The 19,326-nt window shown below is 44.3% G+C and overlaps 1 protein-coding gene across 4 annotated transcripts in view; it reads left to right on the top strand.

Moving 5' to 3' along the window:
- The window catches only part of rab3gap2 (RAB3 GTPase activating protein subunit 2 (non-catalytic)), a 37,822-nt gene that overhangs the window by 13,037 nt on the left and 5,459 nt on the right, over positions 1-19,326 (top strand). For all 4 annotated transcript variants that reach the window (XM_080870301.1, XM_080870303.1, XM_080870304.1 and 1 more), the window contains exons 14-25: positions 14,006-14,201; positions 14,301-14,444; positions 15,611-15,693; positions 15,787-15,851; positions 16,285-16,375; positions 16,488-16,609; positions 16,714-16,924; positions 17,013-17,110; positions 17,555-17,663; positions 17,920-18,080; positions 18,177-18,351; positions 18,684-18,860. In XM_080870301.1, the coding sequence (XP_080726427.1) occupies positions 14,006-14,201; positions 14,301-14,444; positions 15,611-15,693; positions 15,787-15,851; positions 16,285-16,375; positions 16,488-16,609; positions 16,714-16,924; positions 17,013-17,110; positions 17,555-17,663; positions 17,920-18,080; positions 18,177-18,351; positions 18,684-18,860 (1,632 nt within the window). The remainder of the gene's footprint in view (positions 1-14,005; positions 14,202-14,300; positions 14,445-15,610; positions 15,694-15,786; positions 15,852-16,284; positions 16,376-16,487; positions 16,610-16,713; positions 16,925-17,012; positions 17,111-17,554; positions 17,664-17,919; positions 18,081-18,176; positions 18,352-18,683; positions 18,861-19,326) is intronic.

Here is a 19,326-nt window from a genome sequence, read left to right on the forward strand (position 1 = left end):
TCAGTGGCGAACTGCATTGGTTTTGTTTAAAAATAAGTGTTCCACTGTGTAAAATAGCGGTTTGTCATTTAAGCCGAGCAAATATTTTGTTTATTGAGAGGTTCATGTATTGTCTGATGAGAGTATGAGACAAAGATATACTTTTCTTTCTTACTCTCATATAAAATATTTAGCTTTTATTAAATAGTTATCTGAATCTTACAACCAAAGTTTGTATAATAATACACAAGATTGGCTGTAGACCATTGTTAATCATTCAGAACACTGTGTAAAAATAACAAAAAACAAAAAGTGAATGAAAAGTGCATAAATATTTATTTTACGTGTTTGATGTGTGTGGCAGGGCGTGGTCTGCAGTGCCGCTGCAGGGGAGGTGGACCCACCTCAGCGGCATCTGCAATCACGCCTCTCAGGTGTAAAGTCTGTGCTCTCTGCTTTTTTTTTTTTTTTTTTTTTTTGTGTATGTGTCGGGCTGTGAGATGAAAAGCTACAGCCGGCTGTGTGGGTACAGCAACTATGTGTGAAAAGTGGTCCATAACGTAATGCTTCAAAGTGTGTTCATGCAAACATTGTCGGGTCTGCTTATGAACCTCTGCGCACAGCGTCTACAAATTGGGGCTGTACGAAGTCACCTCATCTTTACACAAAACTGTAAGCTGTCATCTGTGAGGCGCGAGCGGTGTTTGGTTTTACCATAGTTCATGGTGGAGAATGGCTGCTCCGGTGAGTTTTGCTCTCTGTAGCCGTTTGAATGGAAAACTATACTGATTAGCGGCGGCATAGGCACACTTAAAATTTCTTCAGAAATTTTCGCTTTCTAGTTATTATTATTATTATTATTCTTTTTCCGCCTGAAATTTTGGACCTTAACTCGCCCCACAGTTTTGAGACAAGGTTCACATATGATATATCATTGTGTGCGGCTGGAGCTGGAATGAGTTGCTATGACTTTTGGTGTTTATTACTTCTATAGTTTTTTAAATATGAATATTTTAATGCAAGTTTTTTCCCATTGAAATGAATGGAGAACAAGAAAACTTCATTTGTGGTGTGCTGGCTCACTCTAGTGGTATGTCGGGAGTAATGCGAGGCGGCCACTGTGTCCCTGTGGACGCTTTTATTTTGTATAACTACCGGAAGTAGTTCCTGTGTACTGACGCTAGCTGGGTAGCTAGCGCCGCGTCGCTTAAAAAGCAGCCGGGCTTGTCTTAAACTTAAGAGGCTGACACTCGCTAAACCACCCGATCGCTCGCCAAGCGACTGTTTCACACTGGACTTATTTTTCGTTTATATGGGCCGATGATGCTGGTCGATGAGGAAAAACTAACTGAGTTGTTTGGTGGTGGCTAACGCGGAGCTAGCTAGCCACCGGTATGTGTCTCTTTCCCCTCATATGTGGGGAAAGAAACATGTGAGGCGGCCGCCGATCGACCGGTTTTCAGGTGAGAATGTAGGTGTGTAAACGTCAAATATCTGCTCGTTTTGTCAAAACATCCCATATTAGCAACAGATTTCTCACGATGTTGCTGCTAGCCGGCTAGCTAGTTTGGCCGGCCGGCTAGCCGGCTAGCTAGCTCGGCTAGCTAGCGCCGCTTCGCTCAAAAGCACCCAGGCTTGGCTTTCAGTGAGGCGTCTCTAACTCCTTTCACCCCCGATCGCTCCGCAAACAGTCTTTGTCTTAGCTGGACTTATTTTTCGTTTATATGGGCCGATGATGCTGGTCGATGTGGAAAAAATAACTGAGTTGTTCATATACCGGTGGCTAGCTAGCTCCGCGTTAGCCACCGGTATATGTCTCTTCCCCTCGTATGCGGGGAAAGAAACACCGATCGACCGGTGGTGGCTAACGCGGAGCTCAATCGTGGATAAGGGAAACCCAATGCAGGAGAAGCAGGCGGCTGGTGAACTGAATTTCAGGTAAGACGTTATTAACTGCACTCTATTTGGGTCAGATATAAACCGAGTTTAGGTGTAGTTTATTTTCGTTGTGCTGACAGTTACAATAACTGTACTGCGTGCTAGCTAGCACGACGGAGTTTCTATACAGCTGTGCGCGCTAAGTTACTGATTTTGAACTTTATGACAGCCTCCCCTATTTTCAGGCAAGAATGTAGGGGTGTAAACTTCAAATATCTGCTCGTTTTATCAAGAAGTCCCATATTTTATCAAGAAGTCCCATATCTCTCACGATGTTACTGCTAGCCCCGCATGGCAGCTAGCTGGCTAGGGCGGCTTGGCTGACACCTAGGCCGGGCTGACTGATACCCAGGCCGGCTCACGCTCTCGTTTCACCGCCGCATGGCGGCTAGCTGGCTAGCGCGGCTTGGCTGCCACCCAGGTCGGGCTGGCTGACACCCAGGCTGGGCTGGCTGACACCCAGGCCCGCTCACGCTGTCGTGTCACCCCTAGTCTTTCGTGATGACTCTTGGTTGGCTGCTGGACTTATTTTTCATTTATATGGGCTGGTGATTCAGTATGAGTGTCCGGTGAACTGAATGTCAGGTAAGACGTTATGTATATGTAAGGTAGTGACTGGAATAAGTCACAAGGTGTCGCTGTTGAGCTGCATATATGTTGTAAATTTTAGCAATTTTGACCATTTGTCCTCTGCAGGACACCGTAGTTCAGATTTCTCGTTCGCGTGGGCGCCATCTTGGTTCAGTGTTTACTGTGATGTGCAAAGGTAAGCACTGTCAGTGGCGAACTGCATTGGTTTTGTTTAAAAATAAGTGTTCCACTGTGTAAAATAGCGGTTTGTCATTTAAGCTGAGCAAATATTTTGTTTATTGAGAGGTTCATGTATTGTCTGATGAGAGTATGAGACAAAGATATACTTTTCTTTCTTACTCTCATATAAAATATTTAGCTTTTATTAAATAGTTATCTGAATCTTACAACCAAAGTTTGTATAATAATACACAAGATTGGCTGTAGACCATTGTTAATCATTCAGAACACTGTAAAAATAACAAAAAACAAAGTGAATGAAAAGTGCATAAATATTTATTTTACGTGTTTGATGTGTGTGGCAGGGCGTGGTCTGCAGTGCCGCTGCAGGGGAGGTGGACCCACCTCAGCGGCATCTGCAATCACGCCTCTCAGGTGTAAAGTCTGTGCTCTCTCTGCTTTTTTTTTTTTTTTTTTTTTGTGTATGTGTCGGGCTATGAGATGAAAAGCTACAGCCGGCTGTGTGGGTACAGCAACTATGTGTGAAAAGTGGTCCATAACGTAATGCTTCAAAGTGTGTTCATGCAAACATTGTCGGGTCTGCTTATGAACCTCTGCGCACAGCGTCTACAAATTGGGGCTGTACGAAGTCACCTCATCTTTACACAAAACCGTAAGCTGTCATCTGTGAGGCGCGAGCGGTGTTTGGTTTTACCATAGTTCATGGTGGAGAATGGCTGCTCTGCTGAGTTTTGCTCTCTGTAGCCGTTTGAATGGCAAACTATACTGATTAGCGGCGGCATAGGCACACTTAAAATTTCTTCAGAAATTTTCGCTTTCTAGTTATTATTATTATTATTATTCTTTTTCCGCCTGAAATTTTGGACCTTAACTCGCCCCACAGTTTTGAGACAAGGTTCACATATGATATATCATTGTGTGCGGCTGGAGCTGGAATGAGTTGCTATGACTTTTGGTGTTTATTACTTCTATAGTTTTTTAAATATGAATATTTTAATGCAAGTTTTTTCCCATTGAAATGAATGGAGAACAAGAAAACTTCATTTGTGGTGTGCTGGCTCACTCTAGTGGTATGTCGGGAGTAATGCGAGGCGGCCACTGTGTCCCTGTGGACGCTTTTATTTTGTATAACTACCGGAAGTAGTTCCTGTGTACTGACGCTAGCTGGGTAGCTAGCGCCGCGTCGCTTAAAAAGCAGCCGGGCTTGTCTTAAACTTAAGAGGCTGACACTCGCTAAACCACCCGATCGCTCGCCAAGCGACTGTTTCACACTGGACTTATTTTTCGTTTATATGGGCCGATGATGCTGGTCGATGAGGAAAAACTAACTGAGTTGTTTGGTGGTGGCTAACGCGGAGCTAGCTAGCCACCGGTATGTGTCTCTTTCCCCTCATATGTGGGGAAAGAAACATGTGAGGCGGCCGCCGATCGACCGGTTTTCAGGTGAGAATGTAGGTGTGTAAACGTCAAATATCTGCTCGTTTTGTCAAAACATCCCATATTAGCAACAGATTTCTCACGATGTTGCTGCTAGCCGGCTAGCTAGTTTGGCCGGCCGGCTAGCCGGCTAGCTAGCTCGGCTAGCTAGCGCCGCTTCGCTCAAAAGCACCCAGGCTTGGCTTTCAGTGAGGCGTCTCTAACTCCTTTCACCCCCGATCGCTCCGCAAACAGTCTTTGTCTTAGCTGGACTTATTTTTCGTTTATATGGGCCGATGATGCTGGTCGATGTGGAAAAAATAACTGAGTTGTTCATATACCGGTGGCTAGCTAGCTCCGCGTTAGCCACCGGTATATGTCTCTTCCCCTCGTATGCGGGGAAAGAAACACCGATCGACCGGTGGTGGCTAACGCGGAGCTCAATCGTGGATAAGGGAAACCCAATGCAGGAGAAGCAGGCGGCTGGTGAACTGAATTTCAGGTAAGACGTTATTAACTGCACTCTATTTGGGTCAGATATAAACCGAGTTTAGGTGTAGTTTATTTTCGTTGTGCTGACAGTTACAATAACTGTACTGCGTGCTAGCTAGCACGACGGAGTTTCTATACAGCTGTGCGCGCTAAGTTACTGATTTTGAACTTTATGACAGCCTCCCCTATTTTCAGGCAAGAATGTAGGGGTGTAAACTTCAAATATCTGCTCGTTTTATCAAGAAGTCCCATATTTTATCAAGAAGTCCCATATCTCTCACGATGTTACTGCTAGCCCCGCATGGCAGCTAGCTGGCTAGGGCGGCTTGGCTGACACCTAGGCCGGGCTGACTGATACCCAGGCCGGCTCACGCTCTCGTTTCACCGCCGCATGGCGGCTAGCTGGCTAGCGCGGCTTGGCTGCCACCCAGGTCGGGCTGGCTGACACCCAGGCTGGGCTGGCTGACACCCAGGCCCGCTCACGCTGTCGTGTCACCCCTAGTCTTTCGTGATGACTCTTGGTTGGCTGCTGGACTTATTTTTCATTTATATGGGCTGGTGATTCAGTATGAGTGTCCGGTGAACTGAATGTCAGGTAAGACGTTATGTATATGTAAGGTAGTGACTGGAATAAGTCACAAGGTGTCGCTGTTGAGCTGCATATATGTTGTAAATTTTAGCAATTTTGACCATTTGTCCTCTGCAGGACACCGTAGTTCAGATTTCTCGTTCGCGTGGGCGCCATCTTGGTTCAGTGTTTACTGTGATGTGCAAAGGTAAGCACTGTCAGTGGCGAACTGCATTGGTTTTGTTTAAAAATAAGTGTTCCACTGTGTAAAATAGCGGTTTGTCATTTAAGCTGAGCAAATATTTTGTTTATTGAGAGGTTCATGTATTGTCTGATGAGAGTATGAGACAAAGATATACTTTTCTTTCTTACTCTCATATAAAATATTTAGCTTTTATTAAATAGTTATCTGAATCTTACAACCAAAGTTTGTATAATAATACACAAGATTGGCTGTAGACCATTGTTAATCATTCAGAACACTGTAAAAATAACAAAAAACAAAGTGAATGAAAAGTGCATAAATATTTATTTTACGTGTTTGATGTGTGTGGCAGGGCGTGGTCTGCAGTGCCGCTGCAGGGGAGGTGGACCCACCTCAGCGGCATCTGCAATCACGCCTCTCAGGTGTAAAGTCTGTGCTCTCTCTGCTTTTTTTTTTTTTTTTTTTTTGTGTATGTGTCGGGCTATGAGATGAAAAGCTACAGCCGGCTGTGTGGGTACAGCAACTATGTGTGAAAAGTGGTCCATAACGTAATGCTTCAAAGTGTGTTCATGCAAACATTGTCGGGTCTGCTTATGAACCTCTGCGCACAGCGTCTACAAATTGGGGCTGTACGAAGTCACCTCATCTTTACACAAAACCGTAAGCTGTCATCTGTGAGGCGCGAGCGGTGTTTGGTTTTACCATAGTTCATGGTGGAGAATGGCTGCTCTGCTGAGTTTTGCTCTCTGTAGCCGTTTGAATGGCAAACTATACTGATTAGCGGCGGCATAGGCACACTTAAAATTTCTTCAGAAATTTTCGCTTTCTAGTTATTATTATTCTTTTTCCGCCTGAAATTTTGGACCTTAACTCGCCCCACAGTTTTGAGACAAGGTTCACATATGATATATCATTGTGTGCGGCTGGAGCTGGAATGAGTTGCTATGACTTTTGGTGTTTATTACTTCTATAGTTTTTTAAATATGAATATTTTAATGCAAGTTTTTGCCCATTCAAATGAATGGGAACGAACGAAAGTGAAACTTTACTTACTTTGTGGTGTGTTTGCTCACTCACTTAATTTGTGGTGTGTTGGCTCACTCTAGTGGTATGTCCCCGTATTTGGATTACCATAATGACAACAATACGAACGGCGCGCACAGCGTTGGTGCTTTCAGGAACCATTGGAATTCTTAAGGTTGCACGAAGCATTGAATAGTTACGGTAACGGCAATGGTGTACGCTTGGTGGAAAACTGCATATCCCACAATTCAAAGCACGCCTCTACCAGTCAAACAATGGCGGCTGCCACTTGGTTTAATATATTCCTCTTATTTGTGTTTCTAGGTCACAAAGTAAACTTTTAAGATATTTTCAGGTGAGAATGTAGGTGTGTAAACGTCAAATATCTGCTTGTTTTGTCAAAACATCCCATATTAGCAACAGATTTCTCACGATGTTGCTGCTAGCCGGCTAGCTAGCTCGGCTAGCTAGCGCCGCTTCGCTCAAAAGCACCCAGGCTTGGCTTTCAGTGAGGCGTCTCTAACTCCTTTCACCCCCGATCGCTCCGCAAACAGTCTTTGTCTTAGCTGGACTTATTTTTCGTTTATATGGGCCGATGATGCTGGTCGATGTGGAAAAAATAACTGAGTTGTTCATATACCGGTGGCTAGCTAGCTCCGCGTTAGCCACCGGTATATGTCTCTTCCCCTCGTATGCGGGGAAAGAAACACCGTTCGACCGGTGGTGGCTAACGCGGAGCTCAATCGTGGATAAGGGAAACCCAATGCAGGAGAAGCAGGCGGCTGGTGAACTGAATTTCAGGTAAGACGTTATTAACTGCACTCTATTTGGGTCAGATATAAACCGAGTTTAGGTGTAGTTTATTTTCGTTGTGCTGACAGTTACAATAACTGTACTGCGTGCTAGCTAGCACGACGGAGTTTCTATACAGCTGTGCGCGCTAAGTTATTGATGTTGAACTTTATGACAGCCTCCCCTATTTTCAGGCGAGAATGTAGGGGTGTAAACTTCAAATATCTGCTCGTTTTATCAAGAAGTCCCATATTTTATCAAGAAGTCCCATATCTCTCACGATGTTACTGCTAGCGCCGCATGGCAGCTAGCTGGCTAGGGCGGCTTGGCTGACACCTAGGCCGGGCTGACTGATACCCAGGCCGGCTCACGCTCACGTTTCACCGCCGCATGGCAGCTAGCCGGCTAGCTGGCTAGCGCGGCTTGGCTGCCACCCAGGTCGGGCTGGCTGACACCCAGGCTGGGCTGGCTGACACCCAGGCCCGCTCACGCTGTCGTGTAAAAATAACAAAAAACAAAAAGTGAATGAAAAGTGCATAAATATTTATTTTACGTGTTTGATGTGTGTGGCAGGGCGTGGTCTGCAGTGCCGCTGCAGGGGAGGTGGACCCACCTCAGCGGCATCTGCAATCACGCCTCTCGGGTGTAAAGTCTGTGCTCTCTCTGCTTTTTTTTTTTTTTTTTTGTATGTGTCGGGCTGTGAGATGAAAAGCTACAGCCGGCTGTGTGGGTACAGCAACTATGTGTGAAAAGTGGTCCATAACGTAATGCTTCAAAGTGTGTTCATGCAAACATTGTCGGGTCTGCTTATGAACTTCTGCGCACAGCGTCTACAAATTGGGGCTGTACGAAGTCACCTCATCTTTACACAAAACTGTAAGCTGTCATCTGTGAGGCGCGAGCGGTGTTTGGTTTTACCATAGTTCATGGTGGAGAATGGCTGCTCTGAGTTTTGCTCTCTGTAGCCGTTTGAATGGCAAACTATATTGATTAGCGGCGGCATAGGCACACTTAAAATTTCTTCAGAAATTTTCGCTTTCTAGTTATTATTATTAAGTGTGCCTATGCGAAGGCACACTTATTACTATTGCTCGGATTTATTATTATTATTATTATTATTATTATTATTCTTTTTCCGCCTGAAATTTTGGACCTTAACTCGCCCCACAGTTTTGAGACAAGGTTCACATATGATATATCATTGTGTGCGGCTGGAGCTGGAATGAGTTGCTATGACTTTTGGTGTTTATTACTTCTATAGTTTTTTAAATATGAATATTTTAATGCAAGTTTTTTCCCATTGAAATGAATGGAGAACAAGAAAACTTCATTTGTGGTGTGCTGGCTCACTCTAGTGGTATGTCGGGAGTAATGCGAGGCGGCCACTGTGTCCCTGTGGACGCTTTTATTTTGTATAACTACCGGAAGTAGTTCCTGTGTACTGACGCTAGCTGGGTAGCTAGCGCCGCGTCGCTTAAAAAGCAGCCGGGCTTGTCTTAAACTTAAGAGGCTGACACTCGCTAAACCACCCGATCGCTCGCCAAGCGACTGTTTCACACTGGACTTATTTTTCGTTTATATGGGCCGATGATGCTGGTCGATGAGGAAAAACTAACTGAGTTGTTTGGTGGTGGCTAACGCGGAGCTAGCTAGCCACCGGTATGTGTCTCTTTCCCCTCATATGTGGGGAAAGAAACATGTGAGGCGGCCGCCGATCGACCGGTTTTCAGGTGAGAATGTAGGTGTGTAAACGTCAAATATCTGCTCGTTTTGTCAAAACATCCCATATTAGCAACAGATTTCTCACGATGTTGCTGCTAGCCGGCTAGCTAGTTTGGCCGGCCGGCTAGCCGGCTAGCTAGCTCGGCTAGCTAGCGCCGCTTCGCTCAAAAGCACCCAGGCTTGGCTTTCAGTGAGGCGTCTCTAACTCCTTTCACCCCCGATCGCTCCGCAAACAGTCTTTGTCTTAGCTGGACTTATTTTTCGTTTATATGGGCCGATGATGCTGGTCGATGTGGAAAAAATAACTGAGTTGTTCATATACCGGTGGCTAGCTAGCTCCGCGTTAGCCACCGGTATATGTCTCTTCCCCTCGTATGCGGGGAAAGAAACACCGATCGACCGGTGGTGGCTAACGCGGAGCTCAATCGTGGATAAGGGAAACCCAATGCAGGAGAAGCAGGCGGCTGGTGAACTGAATTTCAGGTAAGACGTTATTAACTGCACTCTATTTGGGTCAGATATAAACCGAGTTTAGGTGTAGTTTATTTTCGTTGTGCTGACAGTTACAATAACTGTACTGCGTGCTAGCTAGCACGACGGAGTTTCTATACAGCTGTGCGCGCTAAGTTACTGATTTTGAACTTTATGACAGCCTCCCCTATTTTCAGGCAAGAATGTAGGGGTGTAAACTTCAAATATCTGCTCGTTTTATCAAGAAGTCCCATATTTTATCAAGAAGTCCCATATCTCTCACGATGTTACTGCTAGCCCCGCATGGCAGCTAGCTGGCTAGGGCGGCTTGGCTGACACCTAGGCCGGGCTGACTGATACCCAGGCCGGCTCACGCTCTCGTTTCACCGCCGCATGGCGGCTAGCTGGCTAGCGCGGCTTGGCTGCCACCCAGGTCGGGCTGGCTGACACCCAGGCTGGGCTGGCTGACACCCAGGCCCGCTCACGCTGTCGTGTCACCCCTAGTCTTTCGTGATGACTCTTGGTTGGCTGCTGGACTTATTTTTCATTTATATGGGCTGGTGATTCAGTATGAGTGTCCGGTGAACTGAATGTCAGGTAAGACGTTATGTATATGTAAGGTAGTGACTGGAATAAGTCACAAGGTGTCGCTGTTGAGCTGCATATATGTTGTAAATTTTAGCAATTTTGACCATTTGTCCTCTGCAGGACACCGTAGTTCAGATTTCTCGTTCGCGTGGGCGCCATCTTGGTTCAGTGTTTACTGTGATGTGCAAAGGTAAGCACTGTCAGTGGCGAACTGCATTGGTTTTGTTTAAAAATAAGTGTTCCACTGTGTAAAATAGCGGTTTGTCATTTAAGCTGAGCAAATATTTTGTTTATTGAGAGGTTCATGTATTGTCTGATGAGAGTATGAGACAAAGATATACTTTTCTTTCTTACTCTCATATAAAATATTTAGCTTTTATTAAATAGTTATCTGAATCTTACAACCAAAGTTTGTATAATAATACACAAGATTGGCTGTAGACCATTGTTAATCATTCAGAACACTGTAAAAATAACAAAAAACAAAGTGAATGAAAAGTGCATAAATATTTATTTTACGTGTTTGATGTGTGTGGCAGGGCGTGGTCTGCAGTGCCGCTGCAGGGGAGGTGGACCCACCTCAGCGGCATCTGCAATCACGCCTCTCAGGTGTAAAGTCTGTGCTCTCTCTGCTTTTTTTTTTTTTTTTTTTTTGTGTATGTGTCGGGCTATGAGATGAAAAGCTACAGCCGGCTGTGTGGGTACAGCAACTATGTGTGAAAAGTGGTCCATAACGTAATGCTTCAAAGTGTGTTCATGCAAACATTGTCGGGTCTGCTTATGAACCTCTGCGCACAGCGTCTACAAATTGGGGCTGTACGAAGTCACCTCATCTTTACACAAAACCGTAAGCTGTCATCTGTGAGGCGCGAGCGGTGTTTGGTTTTACCATAGTTCATGGTGGAGAATGGCTGCTCTGCTGAGTTTTGCTCTCTGTAGCCGTTTGAATGGCAAACTATACTGATTAGCGGCGGCATAGGCACACTTAAAATTTCTTCAGAAATTTTCGCTTTCTAGTTATTATTATTCTTTTTCCGCCTGAAATTTTGGACCTTAACTCGCCCCACAGTTTTGAGACAAGGTTCACATATGATATATCATTGTGTGCGGCTGGAGCTGGAATGAGTTGCTATGACTTTTGGTGTTTATTACTTCTATAGTTTTTTAAATATGAATATTTTAATGCAAGTTTTTTCCCATTGAAATGAATGGAGAACAAGAAAACTTCATTTGTGGTGTGCTGGCTCACTCTAGTGGTATGTCGGGAGTAATGCGAGGCGGCCACTGTGTCCCTGTGGACGCTTTTATTTTGTATAACTACCGGAAGTAGTTCCTGTGTACTGACGCTAGCTGGGTAGCTAGCGCCGCGTCGCTTAAAAAGCAGCCGGGCTTGTCTTAAACTTAAGAGGCTGACACTCGCTAAACCACCCGATCGCTCGCCAAGCGACTGTTTCACACTGGACTTATTTTTCGTTTATATGGGCCGATGATGCTGGTCGATGAGGAAAAACTAACTGAGTTGTTTGGTGGTGGCTAACGCGGAGCTAGCTAGCCACCGGTATGTGTCTCTTTCCCCTCATATGTGGGGAAAGAAACATGTGAGGCGGCCGCCGATCGACCGGTTTTCAGGTGAGAATGTAGGTGTGTAAACGTCAAATATCTGCTCGTTTTGTCAAAACATCCCATATTAGCAACAGATTTCTCACGATGTTGCTGCTAGCCGGCTAGCTAGTTTGGCCGGCCGGCTAGCCGGCTAGCTAGCTCGGCTAGCTAGCGCCGCTTCGCTCAAAAGCACCCAGGCTTGGCTTTCAGTGAGGCGTCTCTAACTCCTTTCACCCCCGATCGCTCCGCAAACAGTCTTTGTCTTAGCTGGACTTATTTTTCGTTTATATGGGCCGATGATGCTGGTCGATGTGGAAAAAATAACTGAGTTGTTCATATACTGGTGGCTAGCTAGCTCCGCGTTAGCCACCGGTATATGTCTCTTCCCCTCGTATGCGGGGAAAGAAACACCGATCGACCGGTGGTGGCTAACGCGGAGCTCAATCGTGGATAAGGGAAACCCAATGCAGGAGAAGCAGGCGGCTGGTGAACTGAATTTCAGGTAAGACGTTATTAACTGCACTCTATTTGGGTCAGATATAAACCGAGTTTAGGTGTAGTTTATTTTCGTTGTGCTGACAGTTACAATAACTGTACTGCGTGCTAGCTAGCACGACGGAGTTTCTATACAGCTGTGCGCGCTAAGTTACTGATTTTGAACTTTATGACAGCCTCCCCTATTTTCAGGCGAGAATGTAGGGGTGTAAACTTCAAATATCTGCTCGTTTTATCAAGAAGTCCCATATTTTATCAAGAAGTCCCATATCTCTCACGATGTTACTGCTAGCGCCGCATGGCAGCTAGCTGGCTAGGGCGGCTTGGCTGACACCTAGGCCGGGCTGACTGATACCCAGGCCGGCTCACGCTCTCGTTTCACCGCCGCATGGCGGCTAGCTGGCTAGCGCGGCTTGGCTGCCACCCAGGTCGGGCTGGCTGACACCCAGGCTGGGCTGGCTGACACCCAGGCCCGCTCACGCTGTCGTGTCACCCCTAGTCTTTCGTGATGACTCTTGGTTGGCTGCTGGACTTATTTTTCATTTATATGGGCTGGTGATTCAGTATGAGTGTCCGGTGAACTGAATGTCAGGTAAGACGTTATGTATATATAAGGTAGTGACTGGAATAAGTCACAAGGTGTCGCTGTTGAGCTGCATATATGTTGTAAATTTTAGCAATTTTGACCATTTGTCCTCTGCAGGACACCGTAGTTCAGATTTCTCGTTCGCGTGGGCGCCATCTTGGTTCAGTGTTTACTGTGATGTGCAAAGGTAAGCACTGTCAGTGGCGAACTGCATTGGTTTTGTTTAAAAATAAGTGTTCCACTGTGTAAAATAGCGGTTTGTCATTTAAGCTGAGCAAATATTTTGTTTATTGAGAGGTTCATGTATTGTCTGATGAGAGTATGAGACAAAGATATACTTTTCTTTCTTACTCTCATATAAAATATTTAGCTTTTATTAAATAGTTATCTGAATCTTACAATCAAAGTTTGTATAATAATACACAAGATTGGCTGTAGACCATTGTTAATCATTCAGAACACTGTGTAAAAATAACAAAAAACAAAAAGTGAATGAAAAGTGCATAAATATTTATTTTACGTGTTTGATGTGTGTGGCAGGGCGTGGTCTGCAGTGCCGCTGCAGGGGAGGTGGACCCACCTCAGCGGCATCTGCAATCACGCCTCTCAGGTGTAAAGTCTGTGCTCTCTCTGCTTTTTTTTTTTTTTTTTTTTTTTTTTGTGTATGTGTCGGGCTATGAGATGAAAAGCTACAGCCGGCTGTGTGGGTACAGCAACTATGTGTGAAAAGTGGTCCATAACGTAATGCTTCAAAGTGTGTTCATGCAAACATTGTCGGGTCTGCTTATGAACCTCTGCGCACAGCGTCTACAAATTGGGGCTGTACGAAGTCACCTCATCTTTACACAAAACTGTAAGCTGTCATCTGTGAGGCGTGAGCGGTGTTTGGTTTTACCATAGTTCATGGTGGAGAATGGCTGCTCCGGTGAGTTTTGCTCTCTGTAGCCGTTTGAATGGCAAACTATACTGATTAGCGGCGGCATAGGCACACTTAAAATTTCTTCAGAAATTTTCGCTTTCTAGTTGCATTTATAATTTCAGTATGATATTAAAATAGGTCTGTAGATCAGGTATTTTATACATTAAAAATGTCACAGCCCAATTTAAAATCTTATAATCTAATCTTTGTACAGGTGATCAGATGAAGATGTTTCCTTTTTGTTTTCATAGATTTATGTTTAATCTTATGCTGCTTTTCTAGCTGGGGCCACTTTAAAAATAATTAATTAAAGAGCTTTCCAATGTAGCAGGAGTTGCCCTAAACACTGTAATGTTTATTTTTACTATGATTCCTTCTTCGGCCTGTGTCATTATTAATAAAATCTTAACAATGTCCCAATCATACATTTATCTCCAGGTTACAGAGATGCCCAGTTGGGTTGGCTGCAGGTTCCAGAGGAGCGTAGCGAGCGGGATTTATCCCCCTCGGCGTCCCTCCCCAGACGCCACGCTCTGTTCCTCGTCATCTACGCCCCTCGTAGGGGGATCCTGGAGGTTTGGGCAATGCAACAGGGGCCTCGGGTCGGAGCTTTCACTGTAGGCAAACATTGCAGGTACACACCGTGAAGCTCCCACATTTTCTTACTGAAGAAGAATCTCATTTGATCCTGAAGTTGGAATATAACAAAATATATGCTTGTACGGTGTTGCAGGTTGCTGTATGCTGGTTACCGTCTGATGGGGGTGAACAGTGTGACCAGTCAGGGTTGGCAGCTCCACACACAGCAGGTGTGTCTGCTTGATCCAATCACAGGAGTTCTGAGGACCGTGAACATTCCCTTCCACCTGGCTCTCAGGTTTGTACGCAGACTAAAAGGACAGGCTGTCATGTAGGTGTTTAAAATGAATGCAGGTGCAGTGAAAAAATCAATTTTGCAGAGTCTTGCCCACTTTCTTAGGTCAGATTTTCCCCACCTTTAAAAACTCTTAAATCTGACACAAAGAGTCATGAATATTTGACATTAGGTTGGATCTGAAGAGCTGCAACTTCCTGGTTCTGTGAGGTTCAAAAAAATCAGTTCTTGTCATAGGATTCCCACAGGTTGAATGATCATTCTGTACGCTTCAGCTGTAAAGACGGACTTTCTGAACTGACCGCTGGTTTTGTTTTGGTACCCCAGAATATGTTGTGTGGCTATGTTTGCTATGTAAATGACTGGCTTTGGATACGTGCTAATTATTGTTAAGTAACATCCAGGTAAAATCTGTGAATTTTACTCACAGCAAAAACTCCTTTGACAGGTTATTGGTACACATAACCAAACGGTGAGAAATATGGGCGTGTGGTCCGACATGGTGCTCTCCTTCGAGTCTCGTGTAAAAGAGATAACAAAGACCGCCTTTGTCATTTGAGGAACATAGCAGAATCAGACAAGTTTTGTTAAGAAACACTGCAGGCGTTCTTGTCCATGCGTTTGTGTCTTCACGTATAGATTATTGTAATGCTCTTCTTTCTGGGCTACCAAAGAAAAGTTTTAGAGGTCTACAGCTGCAAAATGCAGCTGCTCGCATTTTAACATGATCTGGGAAATTTGAGCGCATTACCCCTGTACTAAGATCTCTTCATTGGCTACCTTGTCAGGTTCGAGCAGATTTTAAGGTCCTGCTGCTCACCTACAAGGCTTTAAACGGCACCTTCATACCTCTCCGACCTTTTACACCTTTATGTTCCATCCTGTGCTCTACGATCTCAGGACTCTGGCCTTCTAAAGGTTCCTAGAGCCAGAAAAAAAGACAATTGGAGAGCGTGCCTTTTCTTTCCCTGCCCCGTTTCTGTGGAACAACCTCCCTCAAGATATTAGGCAGGCATGCTCTGTGGAGGTTTATAAAGTTATTATTATTATTATTATTATTGTCAGATAATTGCCTTAAAAAAATCTCCAAAAGGCACAAACAAAAAACCTACTGCACGACGGCAGCAAAAGTCCCCTCTAACTCCATCTTTCTGTCTTTTTCACTTCAGTGATAAGAAGAGCGAGCGAGCCAAAGATATGCACCTGGTAAAGAAACTCACTACCCTACTAAGGAGCCGAGACATTGAGCTTGGTAAGTGCATGACGAGAGATGTCAGGTTTCATGTTCAAATATATTTCATGTGTTATACAGTATTATATTATTAATGACTCTGTGTTCCTTTAGATATATTGGAGAGTGAAGCCAGAAGCATCGTACTAGATATCAAACACCCTGCAGTTAAGAAGCAGGTACGACCAAAATCTGATGTGGTTATTGTTTTAAATGGCCCTGTTTTACTCTAATTACAGACTTCTCCTAAATCTAACCAACCTGCAACTGAAAACTAAATATAAATTGAAAAAGAGATTAAAATTAAAAGTCTGTTAAGTCTAAGAATGATGAAGCAACTTTTACTTTTCTTTCACATGGGACAGGAACCCAAGTAATTTATCTTTTCAAATACTTGAACAGCCCTGATTGGTCCAGCAGCTCAATCCTGGGCCCCTGTTCAAGTCTTCTTGGGCACACTGGCCCTATATGTAAATATCCTTTATTTTCCAGGTGATTTTAAATTGTGGTTGCAACCGAACTGAACACCACTGCTGCCATTATTCACTTAAAACTCTTTTTGTCAGTTGAATATGATGTCATATGAATTTCAGTGTCTCCATTTTCTTTCAGGCACTGGAGTCTCTTCTGTCAAATAAAAACACTCCTGTCTCTTGTCTTGTTAACATCACACGTGCCTTAGATGACACTTTGAAACGGCAAGGTAAAGAATACGTTTACTGATGAAAGAAATGTAATATGAAAGAAAAAAGTGTCAGGAACTTGTATCTCATAATCACCCTGAGCTTGTTTCTCCTTTTGTTTCTGCACTTCAGAGCCTGGGGAAGTGGATGCTGAGTTGCTTCAGCTCTGCTCATCACAGCTCAAACTACTGCAGCTCTACACAGACATCCAGCAACTGCATTCTGCCGCAGATGTCGAGGAAACTGCTGAAAATGTGAGAACACACACACAGAGATTTAAAGAAATTAAGAGCTTCTTTAGAGGTGGTGAGCTGAAACCTCGGTGCTATTCCAGTATTTCTTTCTTCCATCCTTGCAGGACTCCCTTGAAGGCATAGAGGAGGAATTGTCCCGTGTTGCACCGACCTTGCAGCGATATGCCCAGTTCACACCAAGACCCAGTGTTTCGTTTGCCCAGGATTCGCCTGACTCCCCCCTGTCTGCTCAGGCTTTTCTCTCCCAGTTGGAGTGCACAGAGGATGAGGAGGTTAAGGTGATCCGTAGGTCTGAAACTGAATGGAACCAGTTGGGTAAGGCAGGCAACATAAGTAGGCACATTAATGCTGTTACACTCAATCAAAACTCAGACTGAGTACTTTTCCTGTTTGTCATTTGCAGGAAACTTCTTGTTCTGGAGTTGTCTGTGTGGAAAAAGTCCACTCCATAAAGTTTGTTACACACTACAGCAGGCCGGCATCAGCCCACAGCAGCTTCTGGTAAGCGGGGGCGGGGGGGGGGGAGAATGGGTGAAAGGTGGGATCAGGATGTGACAGGATGTGTAGCTGCTGTTGAGAGAAATCTTACAAATCTTATACAGTGCATACAATTTTATATAGAATTGCATATCTTTTTAATTTTTTACTGTATGATACATACATAATACTGATATGAGGCTTTTTAAATCTTTGCCAGAGATGAACCACAACCCACTGGTGTGTAATTTATTCAGTAATGGTCACTTTATATTGTGATGTCAGTATTCAGTATTTACTGTTAATGAGTGAAAGAACGCAGACTTCATTATCTGCCTGCGTAAGTCTACCCAGCGTGTCTGGAGCCTGATATGTTCTCACATGAAATTAGGGTGTATAATATACTCCAAATAGGTCTTTGAACAAATATCAGTAATTAATTCAGTTCATACTTCCTGTTTCTGTCAGTCTTTGCTGTTGAGTGTGTGGTTGCATCGGGAGAAGGAGTTGCTACAGAAACCAGAGGAAAATGTTCGAAACCTCCACAGACTACTTGTCGCCCTCAGCGATATGAAAGGTACCTGTAAGGCTTGTCGTGTTTGTGTAGTTCGCGAGGCTAAATAATACAACTCTATATGTTAATGGTTGAAGGGCTAATTCATCTGATGTTTCTGATGTTAGATGTGCTGATGTTGGTTGGTGCTCTGGTGGTTTTCTTCAGTTGGACAACAAGAAATCGAAAGAAATGTGAACCTCAAGAAGTAACCGTCAGACTGGAAAAGAAGAATAAGTAGAATAAGAGTGGCCTCTTCTTTTTCTCTCCCTCCGTTTAGGTGCAGTCGAGGAGTCATGGGACACACAGTCAATCTCCCCCTGGTGGCAGCAAGTCCGCACTACATGTGTTCAGTCCCACAACACTGCCGCTGCCCTGCTGGCTGCACTGGTTGCTCACCGTGCTGCTAAAGCTAGCATCACAAGCCGAGCTGATAGCAAGGTAGAGAGGCGTCATGCATTTGAGGACTGTCTTAAGCAAAAAAATAGGAACATAACCCCCTTTAAAAATCAACCAACACTAATGTGTGTGTGTCAGTTTCAGTCAGAGTGGGAGGCAGTGTCACTGGAGTTGGAGCAGTGGGTGGTGTGTGTTCGCCAGCTGGAAGACGTGCTGGTGCTGCAGACTCTGCTGTTGGTGCCTCCTCCACCAGGAGCAACGGGGGGCGCTACAGTTCAGTGCTCTATTAAAACATTGTTGGAGGGAGGCACAGGTAGAGAAAAATAAGTTCAGGGAGACTTCAAGCTGTATGAGTTCATTTTTTACTTGTCATGTTTCTTTTCTTGGTTTTTCCTCACTTCATAAATGTATTCAAATGCACTGTATCGCTGTTCTCTCCTCAGTTACTCCTTGTTTTTATTGACTTCTTCTCTCCATGAATTCAGTGTCTTGATGATATTGACCATAGTTTTCCCCTGATGGCTGCATTCTTCTTTGGAGTGTGGGAATCTGGAACAACTGCCACAACCCATTCAAATACACTGCCTGGCCAAAGCCTAGTTAGTAATTTCAAATACATTCAACGTTTGCTTTTGTCTGTTTCAGGCGGTATTGCCGACAGCGTCTCTAAGTGGGTGTTTAGACAAGACATTTCCCCAGAGCGGCTCAAGGAAATCCTCCAGAAAAGGGGAAATAAAGAAGCAGATGACAATGTGGAGCAGAGAGACGAAGAAGAAAGACATGAGCAGGAGAAAAGCCAAGAGGACACAGACAGGACAGCAGGTGAGGACTGAGGCATTAACACACGTTCGGTATGTTAGTCTTTCTGGGCAATTTTGAGATATAGTTTAACTTGAAAATCCTAGAATAATGTGGCGTCAGCTGTGTTGTTGTTTGTGGTGATTTAAAAAAAATCAAATTCAAAAAGACAAAAAGTAAAATAATGGAAATCGATTACTTAGCCTATTTTTGGACCTCTGTATCAGTAATATATGTTTTTATGCAGATGACACTATGAACTTTCTTATTAAACGTAAGCTTGTTCTCAATGCTAGTCTGGTCACCTAAAAGCATCCAACCTATAGACCACAGTCAAACCAATGATCATCAAATTAAAACTGTCTATTGCTATAAATATTTTGGACTCTAGCTGGGCACATGAGTCTGCTAAAGCCCAAGAATATTGAAAGTAGAAATTGGACATTTGTATAGAAAGATCTCTCTACAGTTAATGTGCAGTGTGACAGTT

This window comes from Rhamphochromis sp. 'chilingali' (genome assembly GCF_963969265.1).
Source record: "Rhamphochromis sp. 'chilingali' genome assembly, chromosome: 21".
In the NCBI taxonomy this organism is placed as follows: Eukaryota; Metazoa; Chordata; class Actinopteri; order Cichliformes; family Cichlidae; genus Rhamphochromis; species Rhamphochromis sp. 'chilingali'.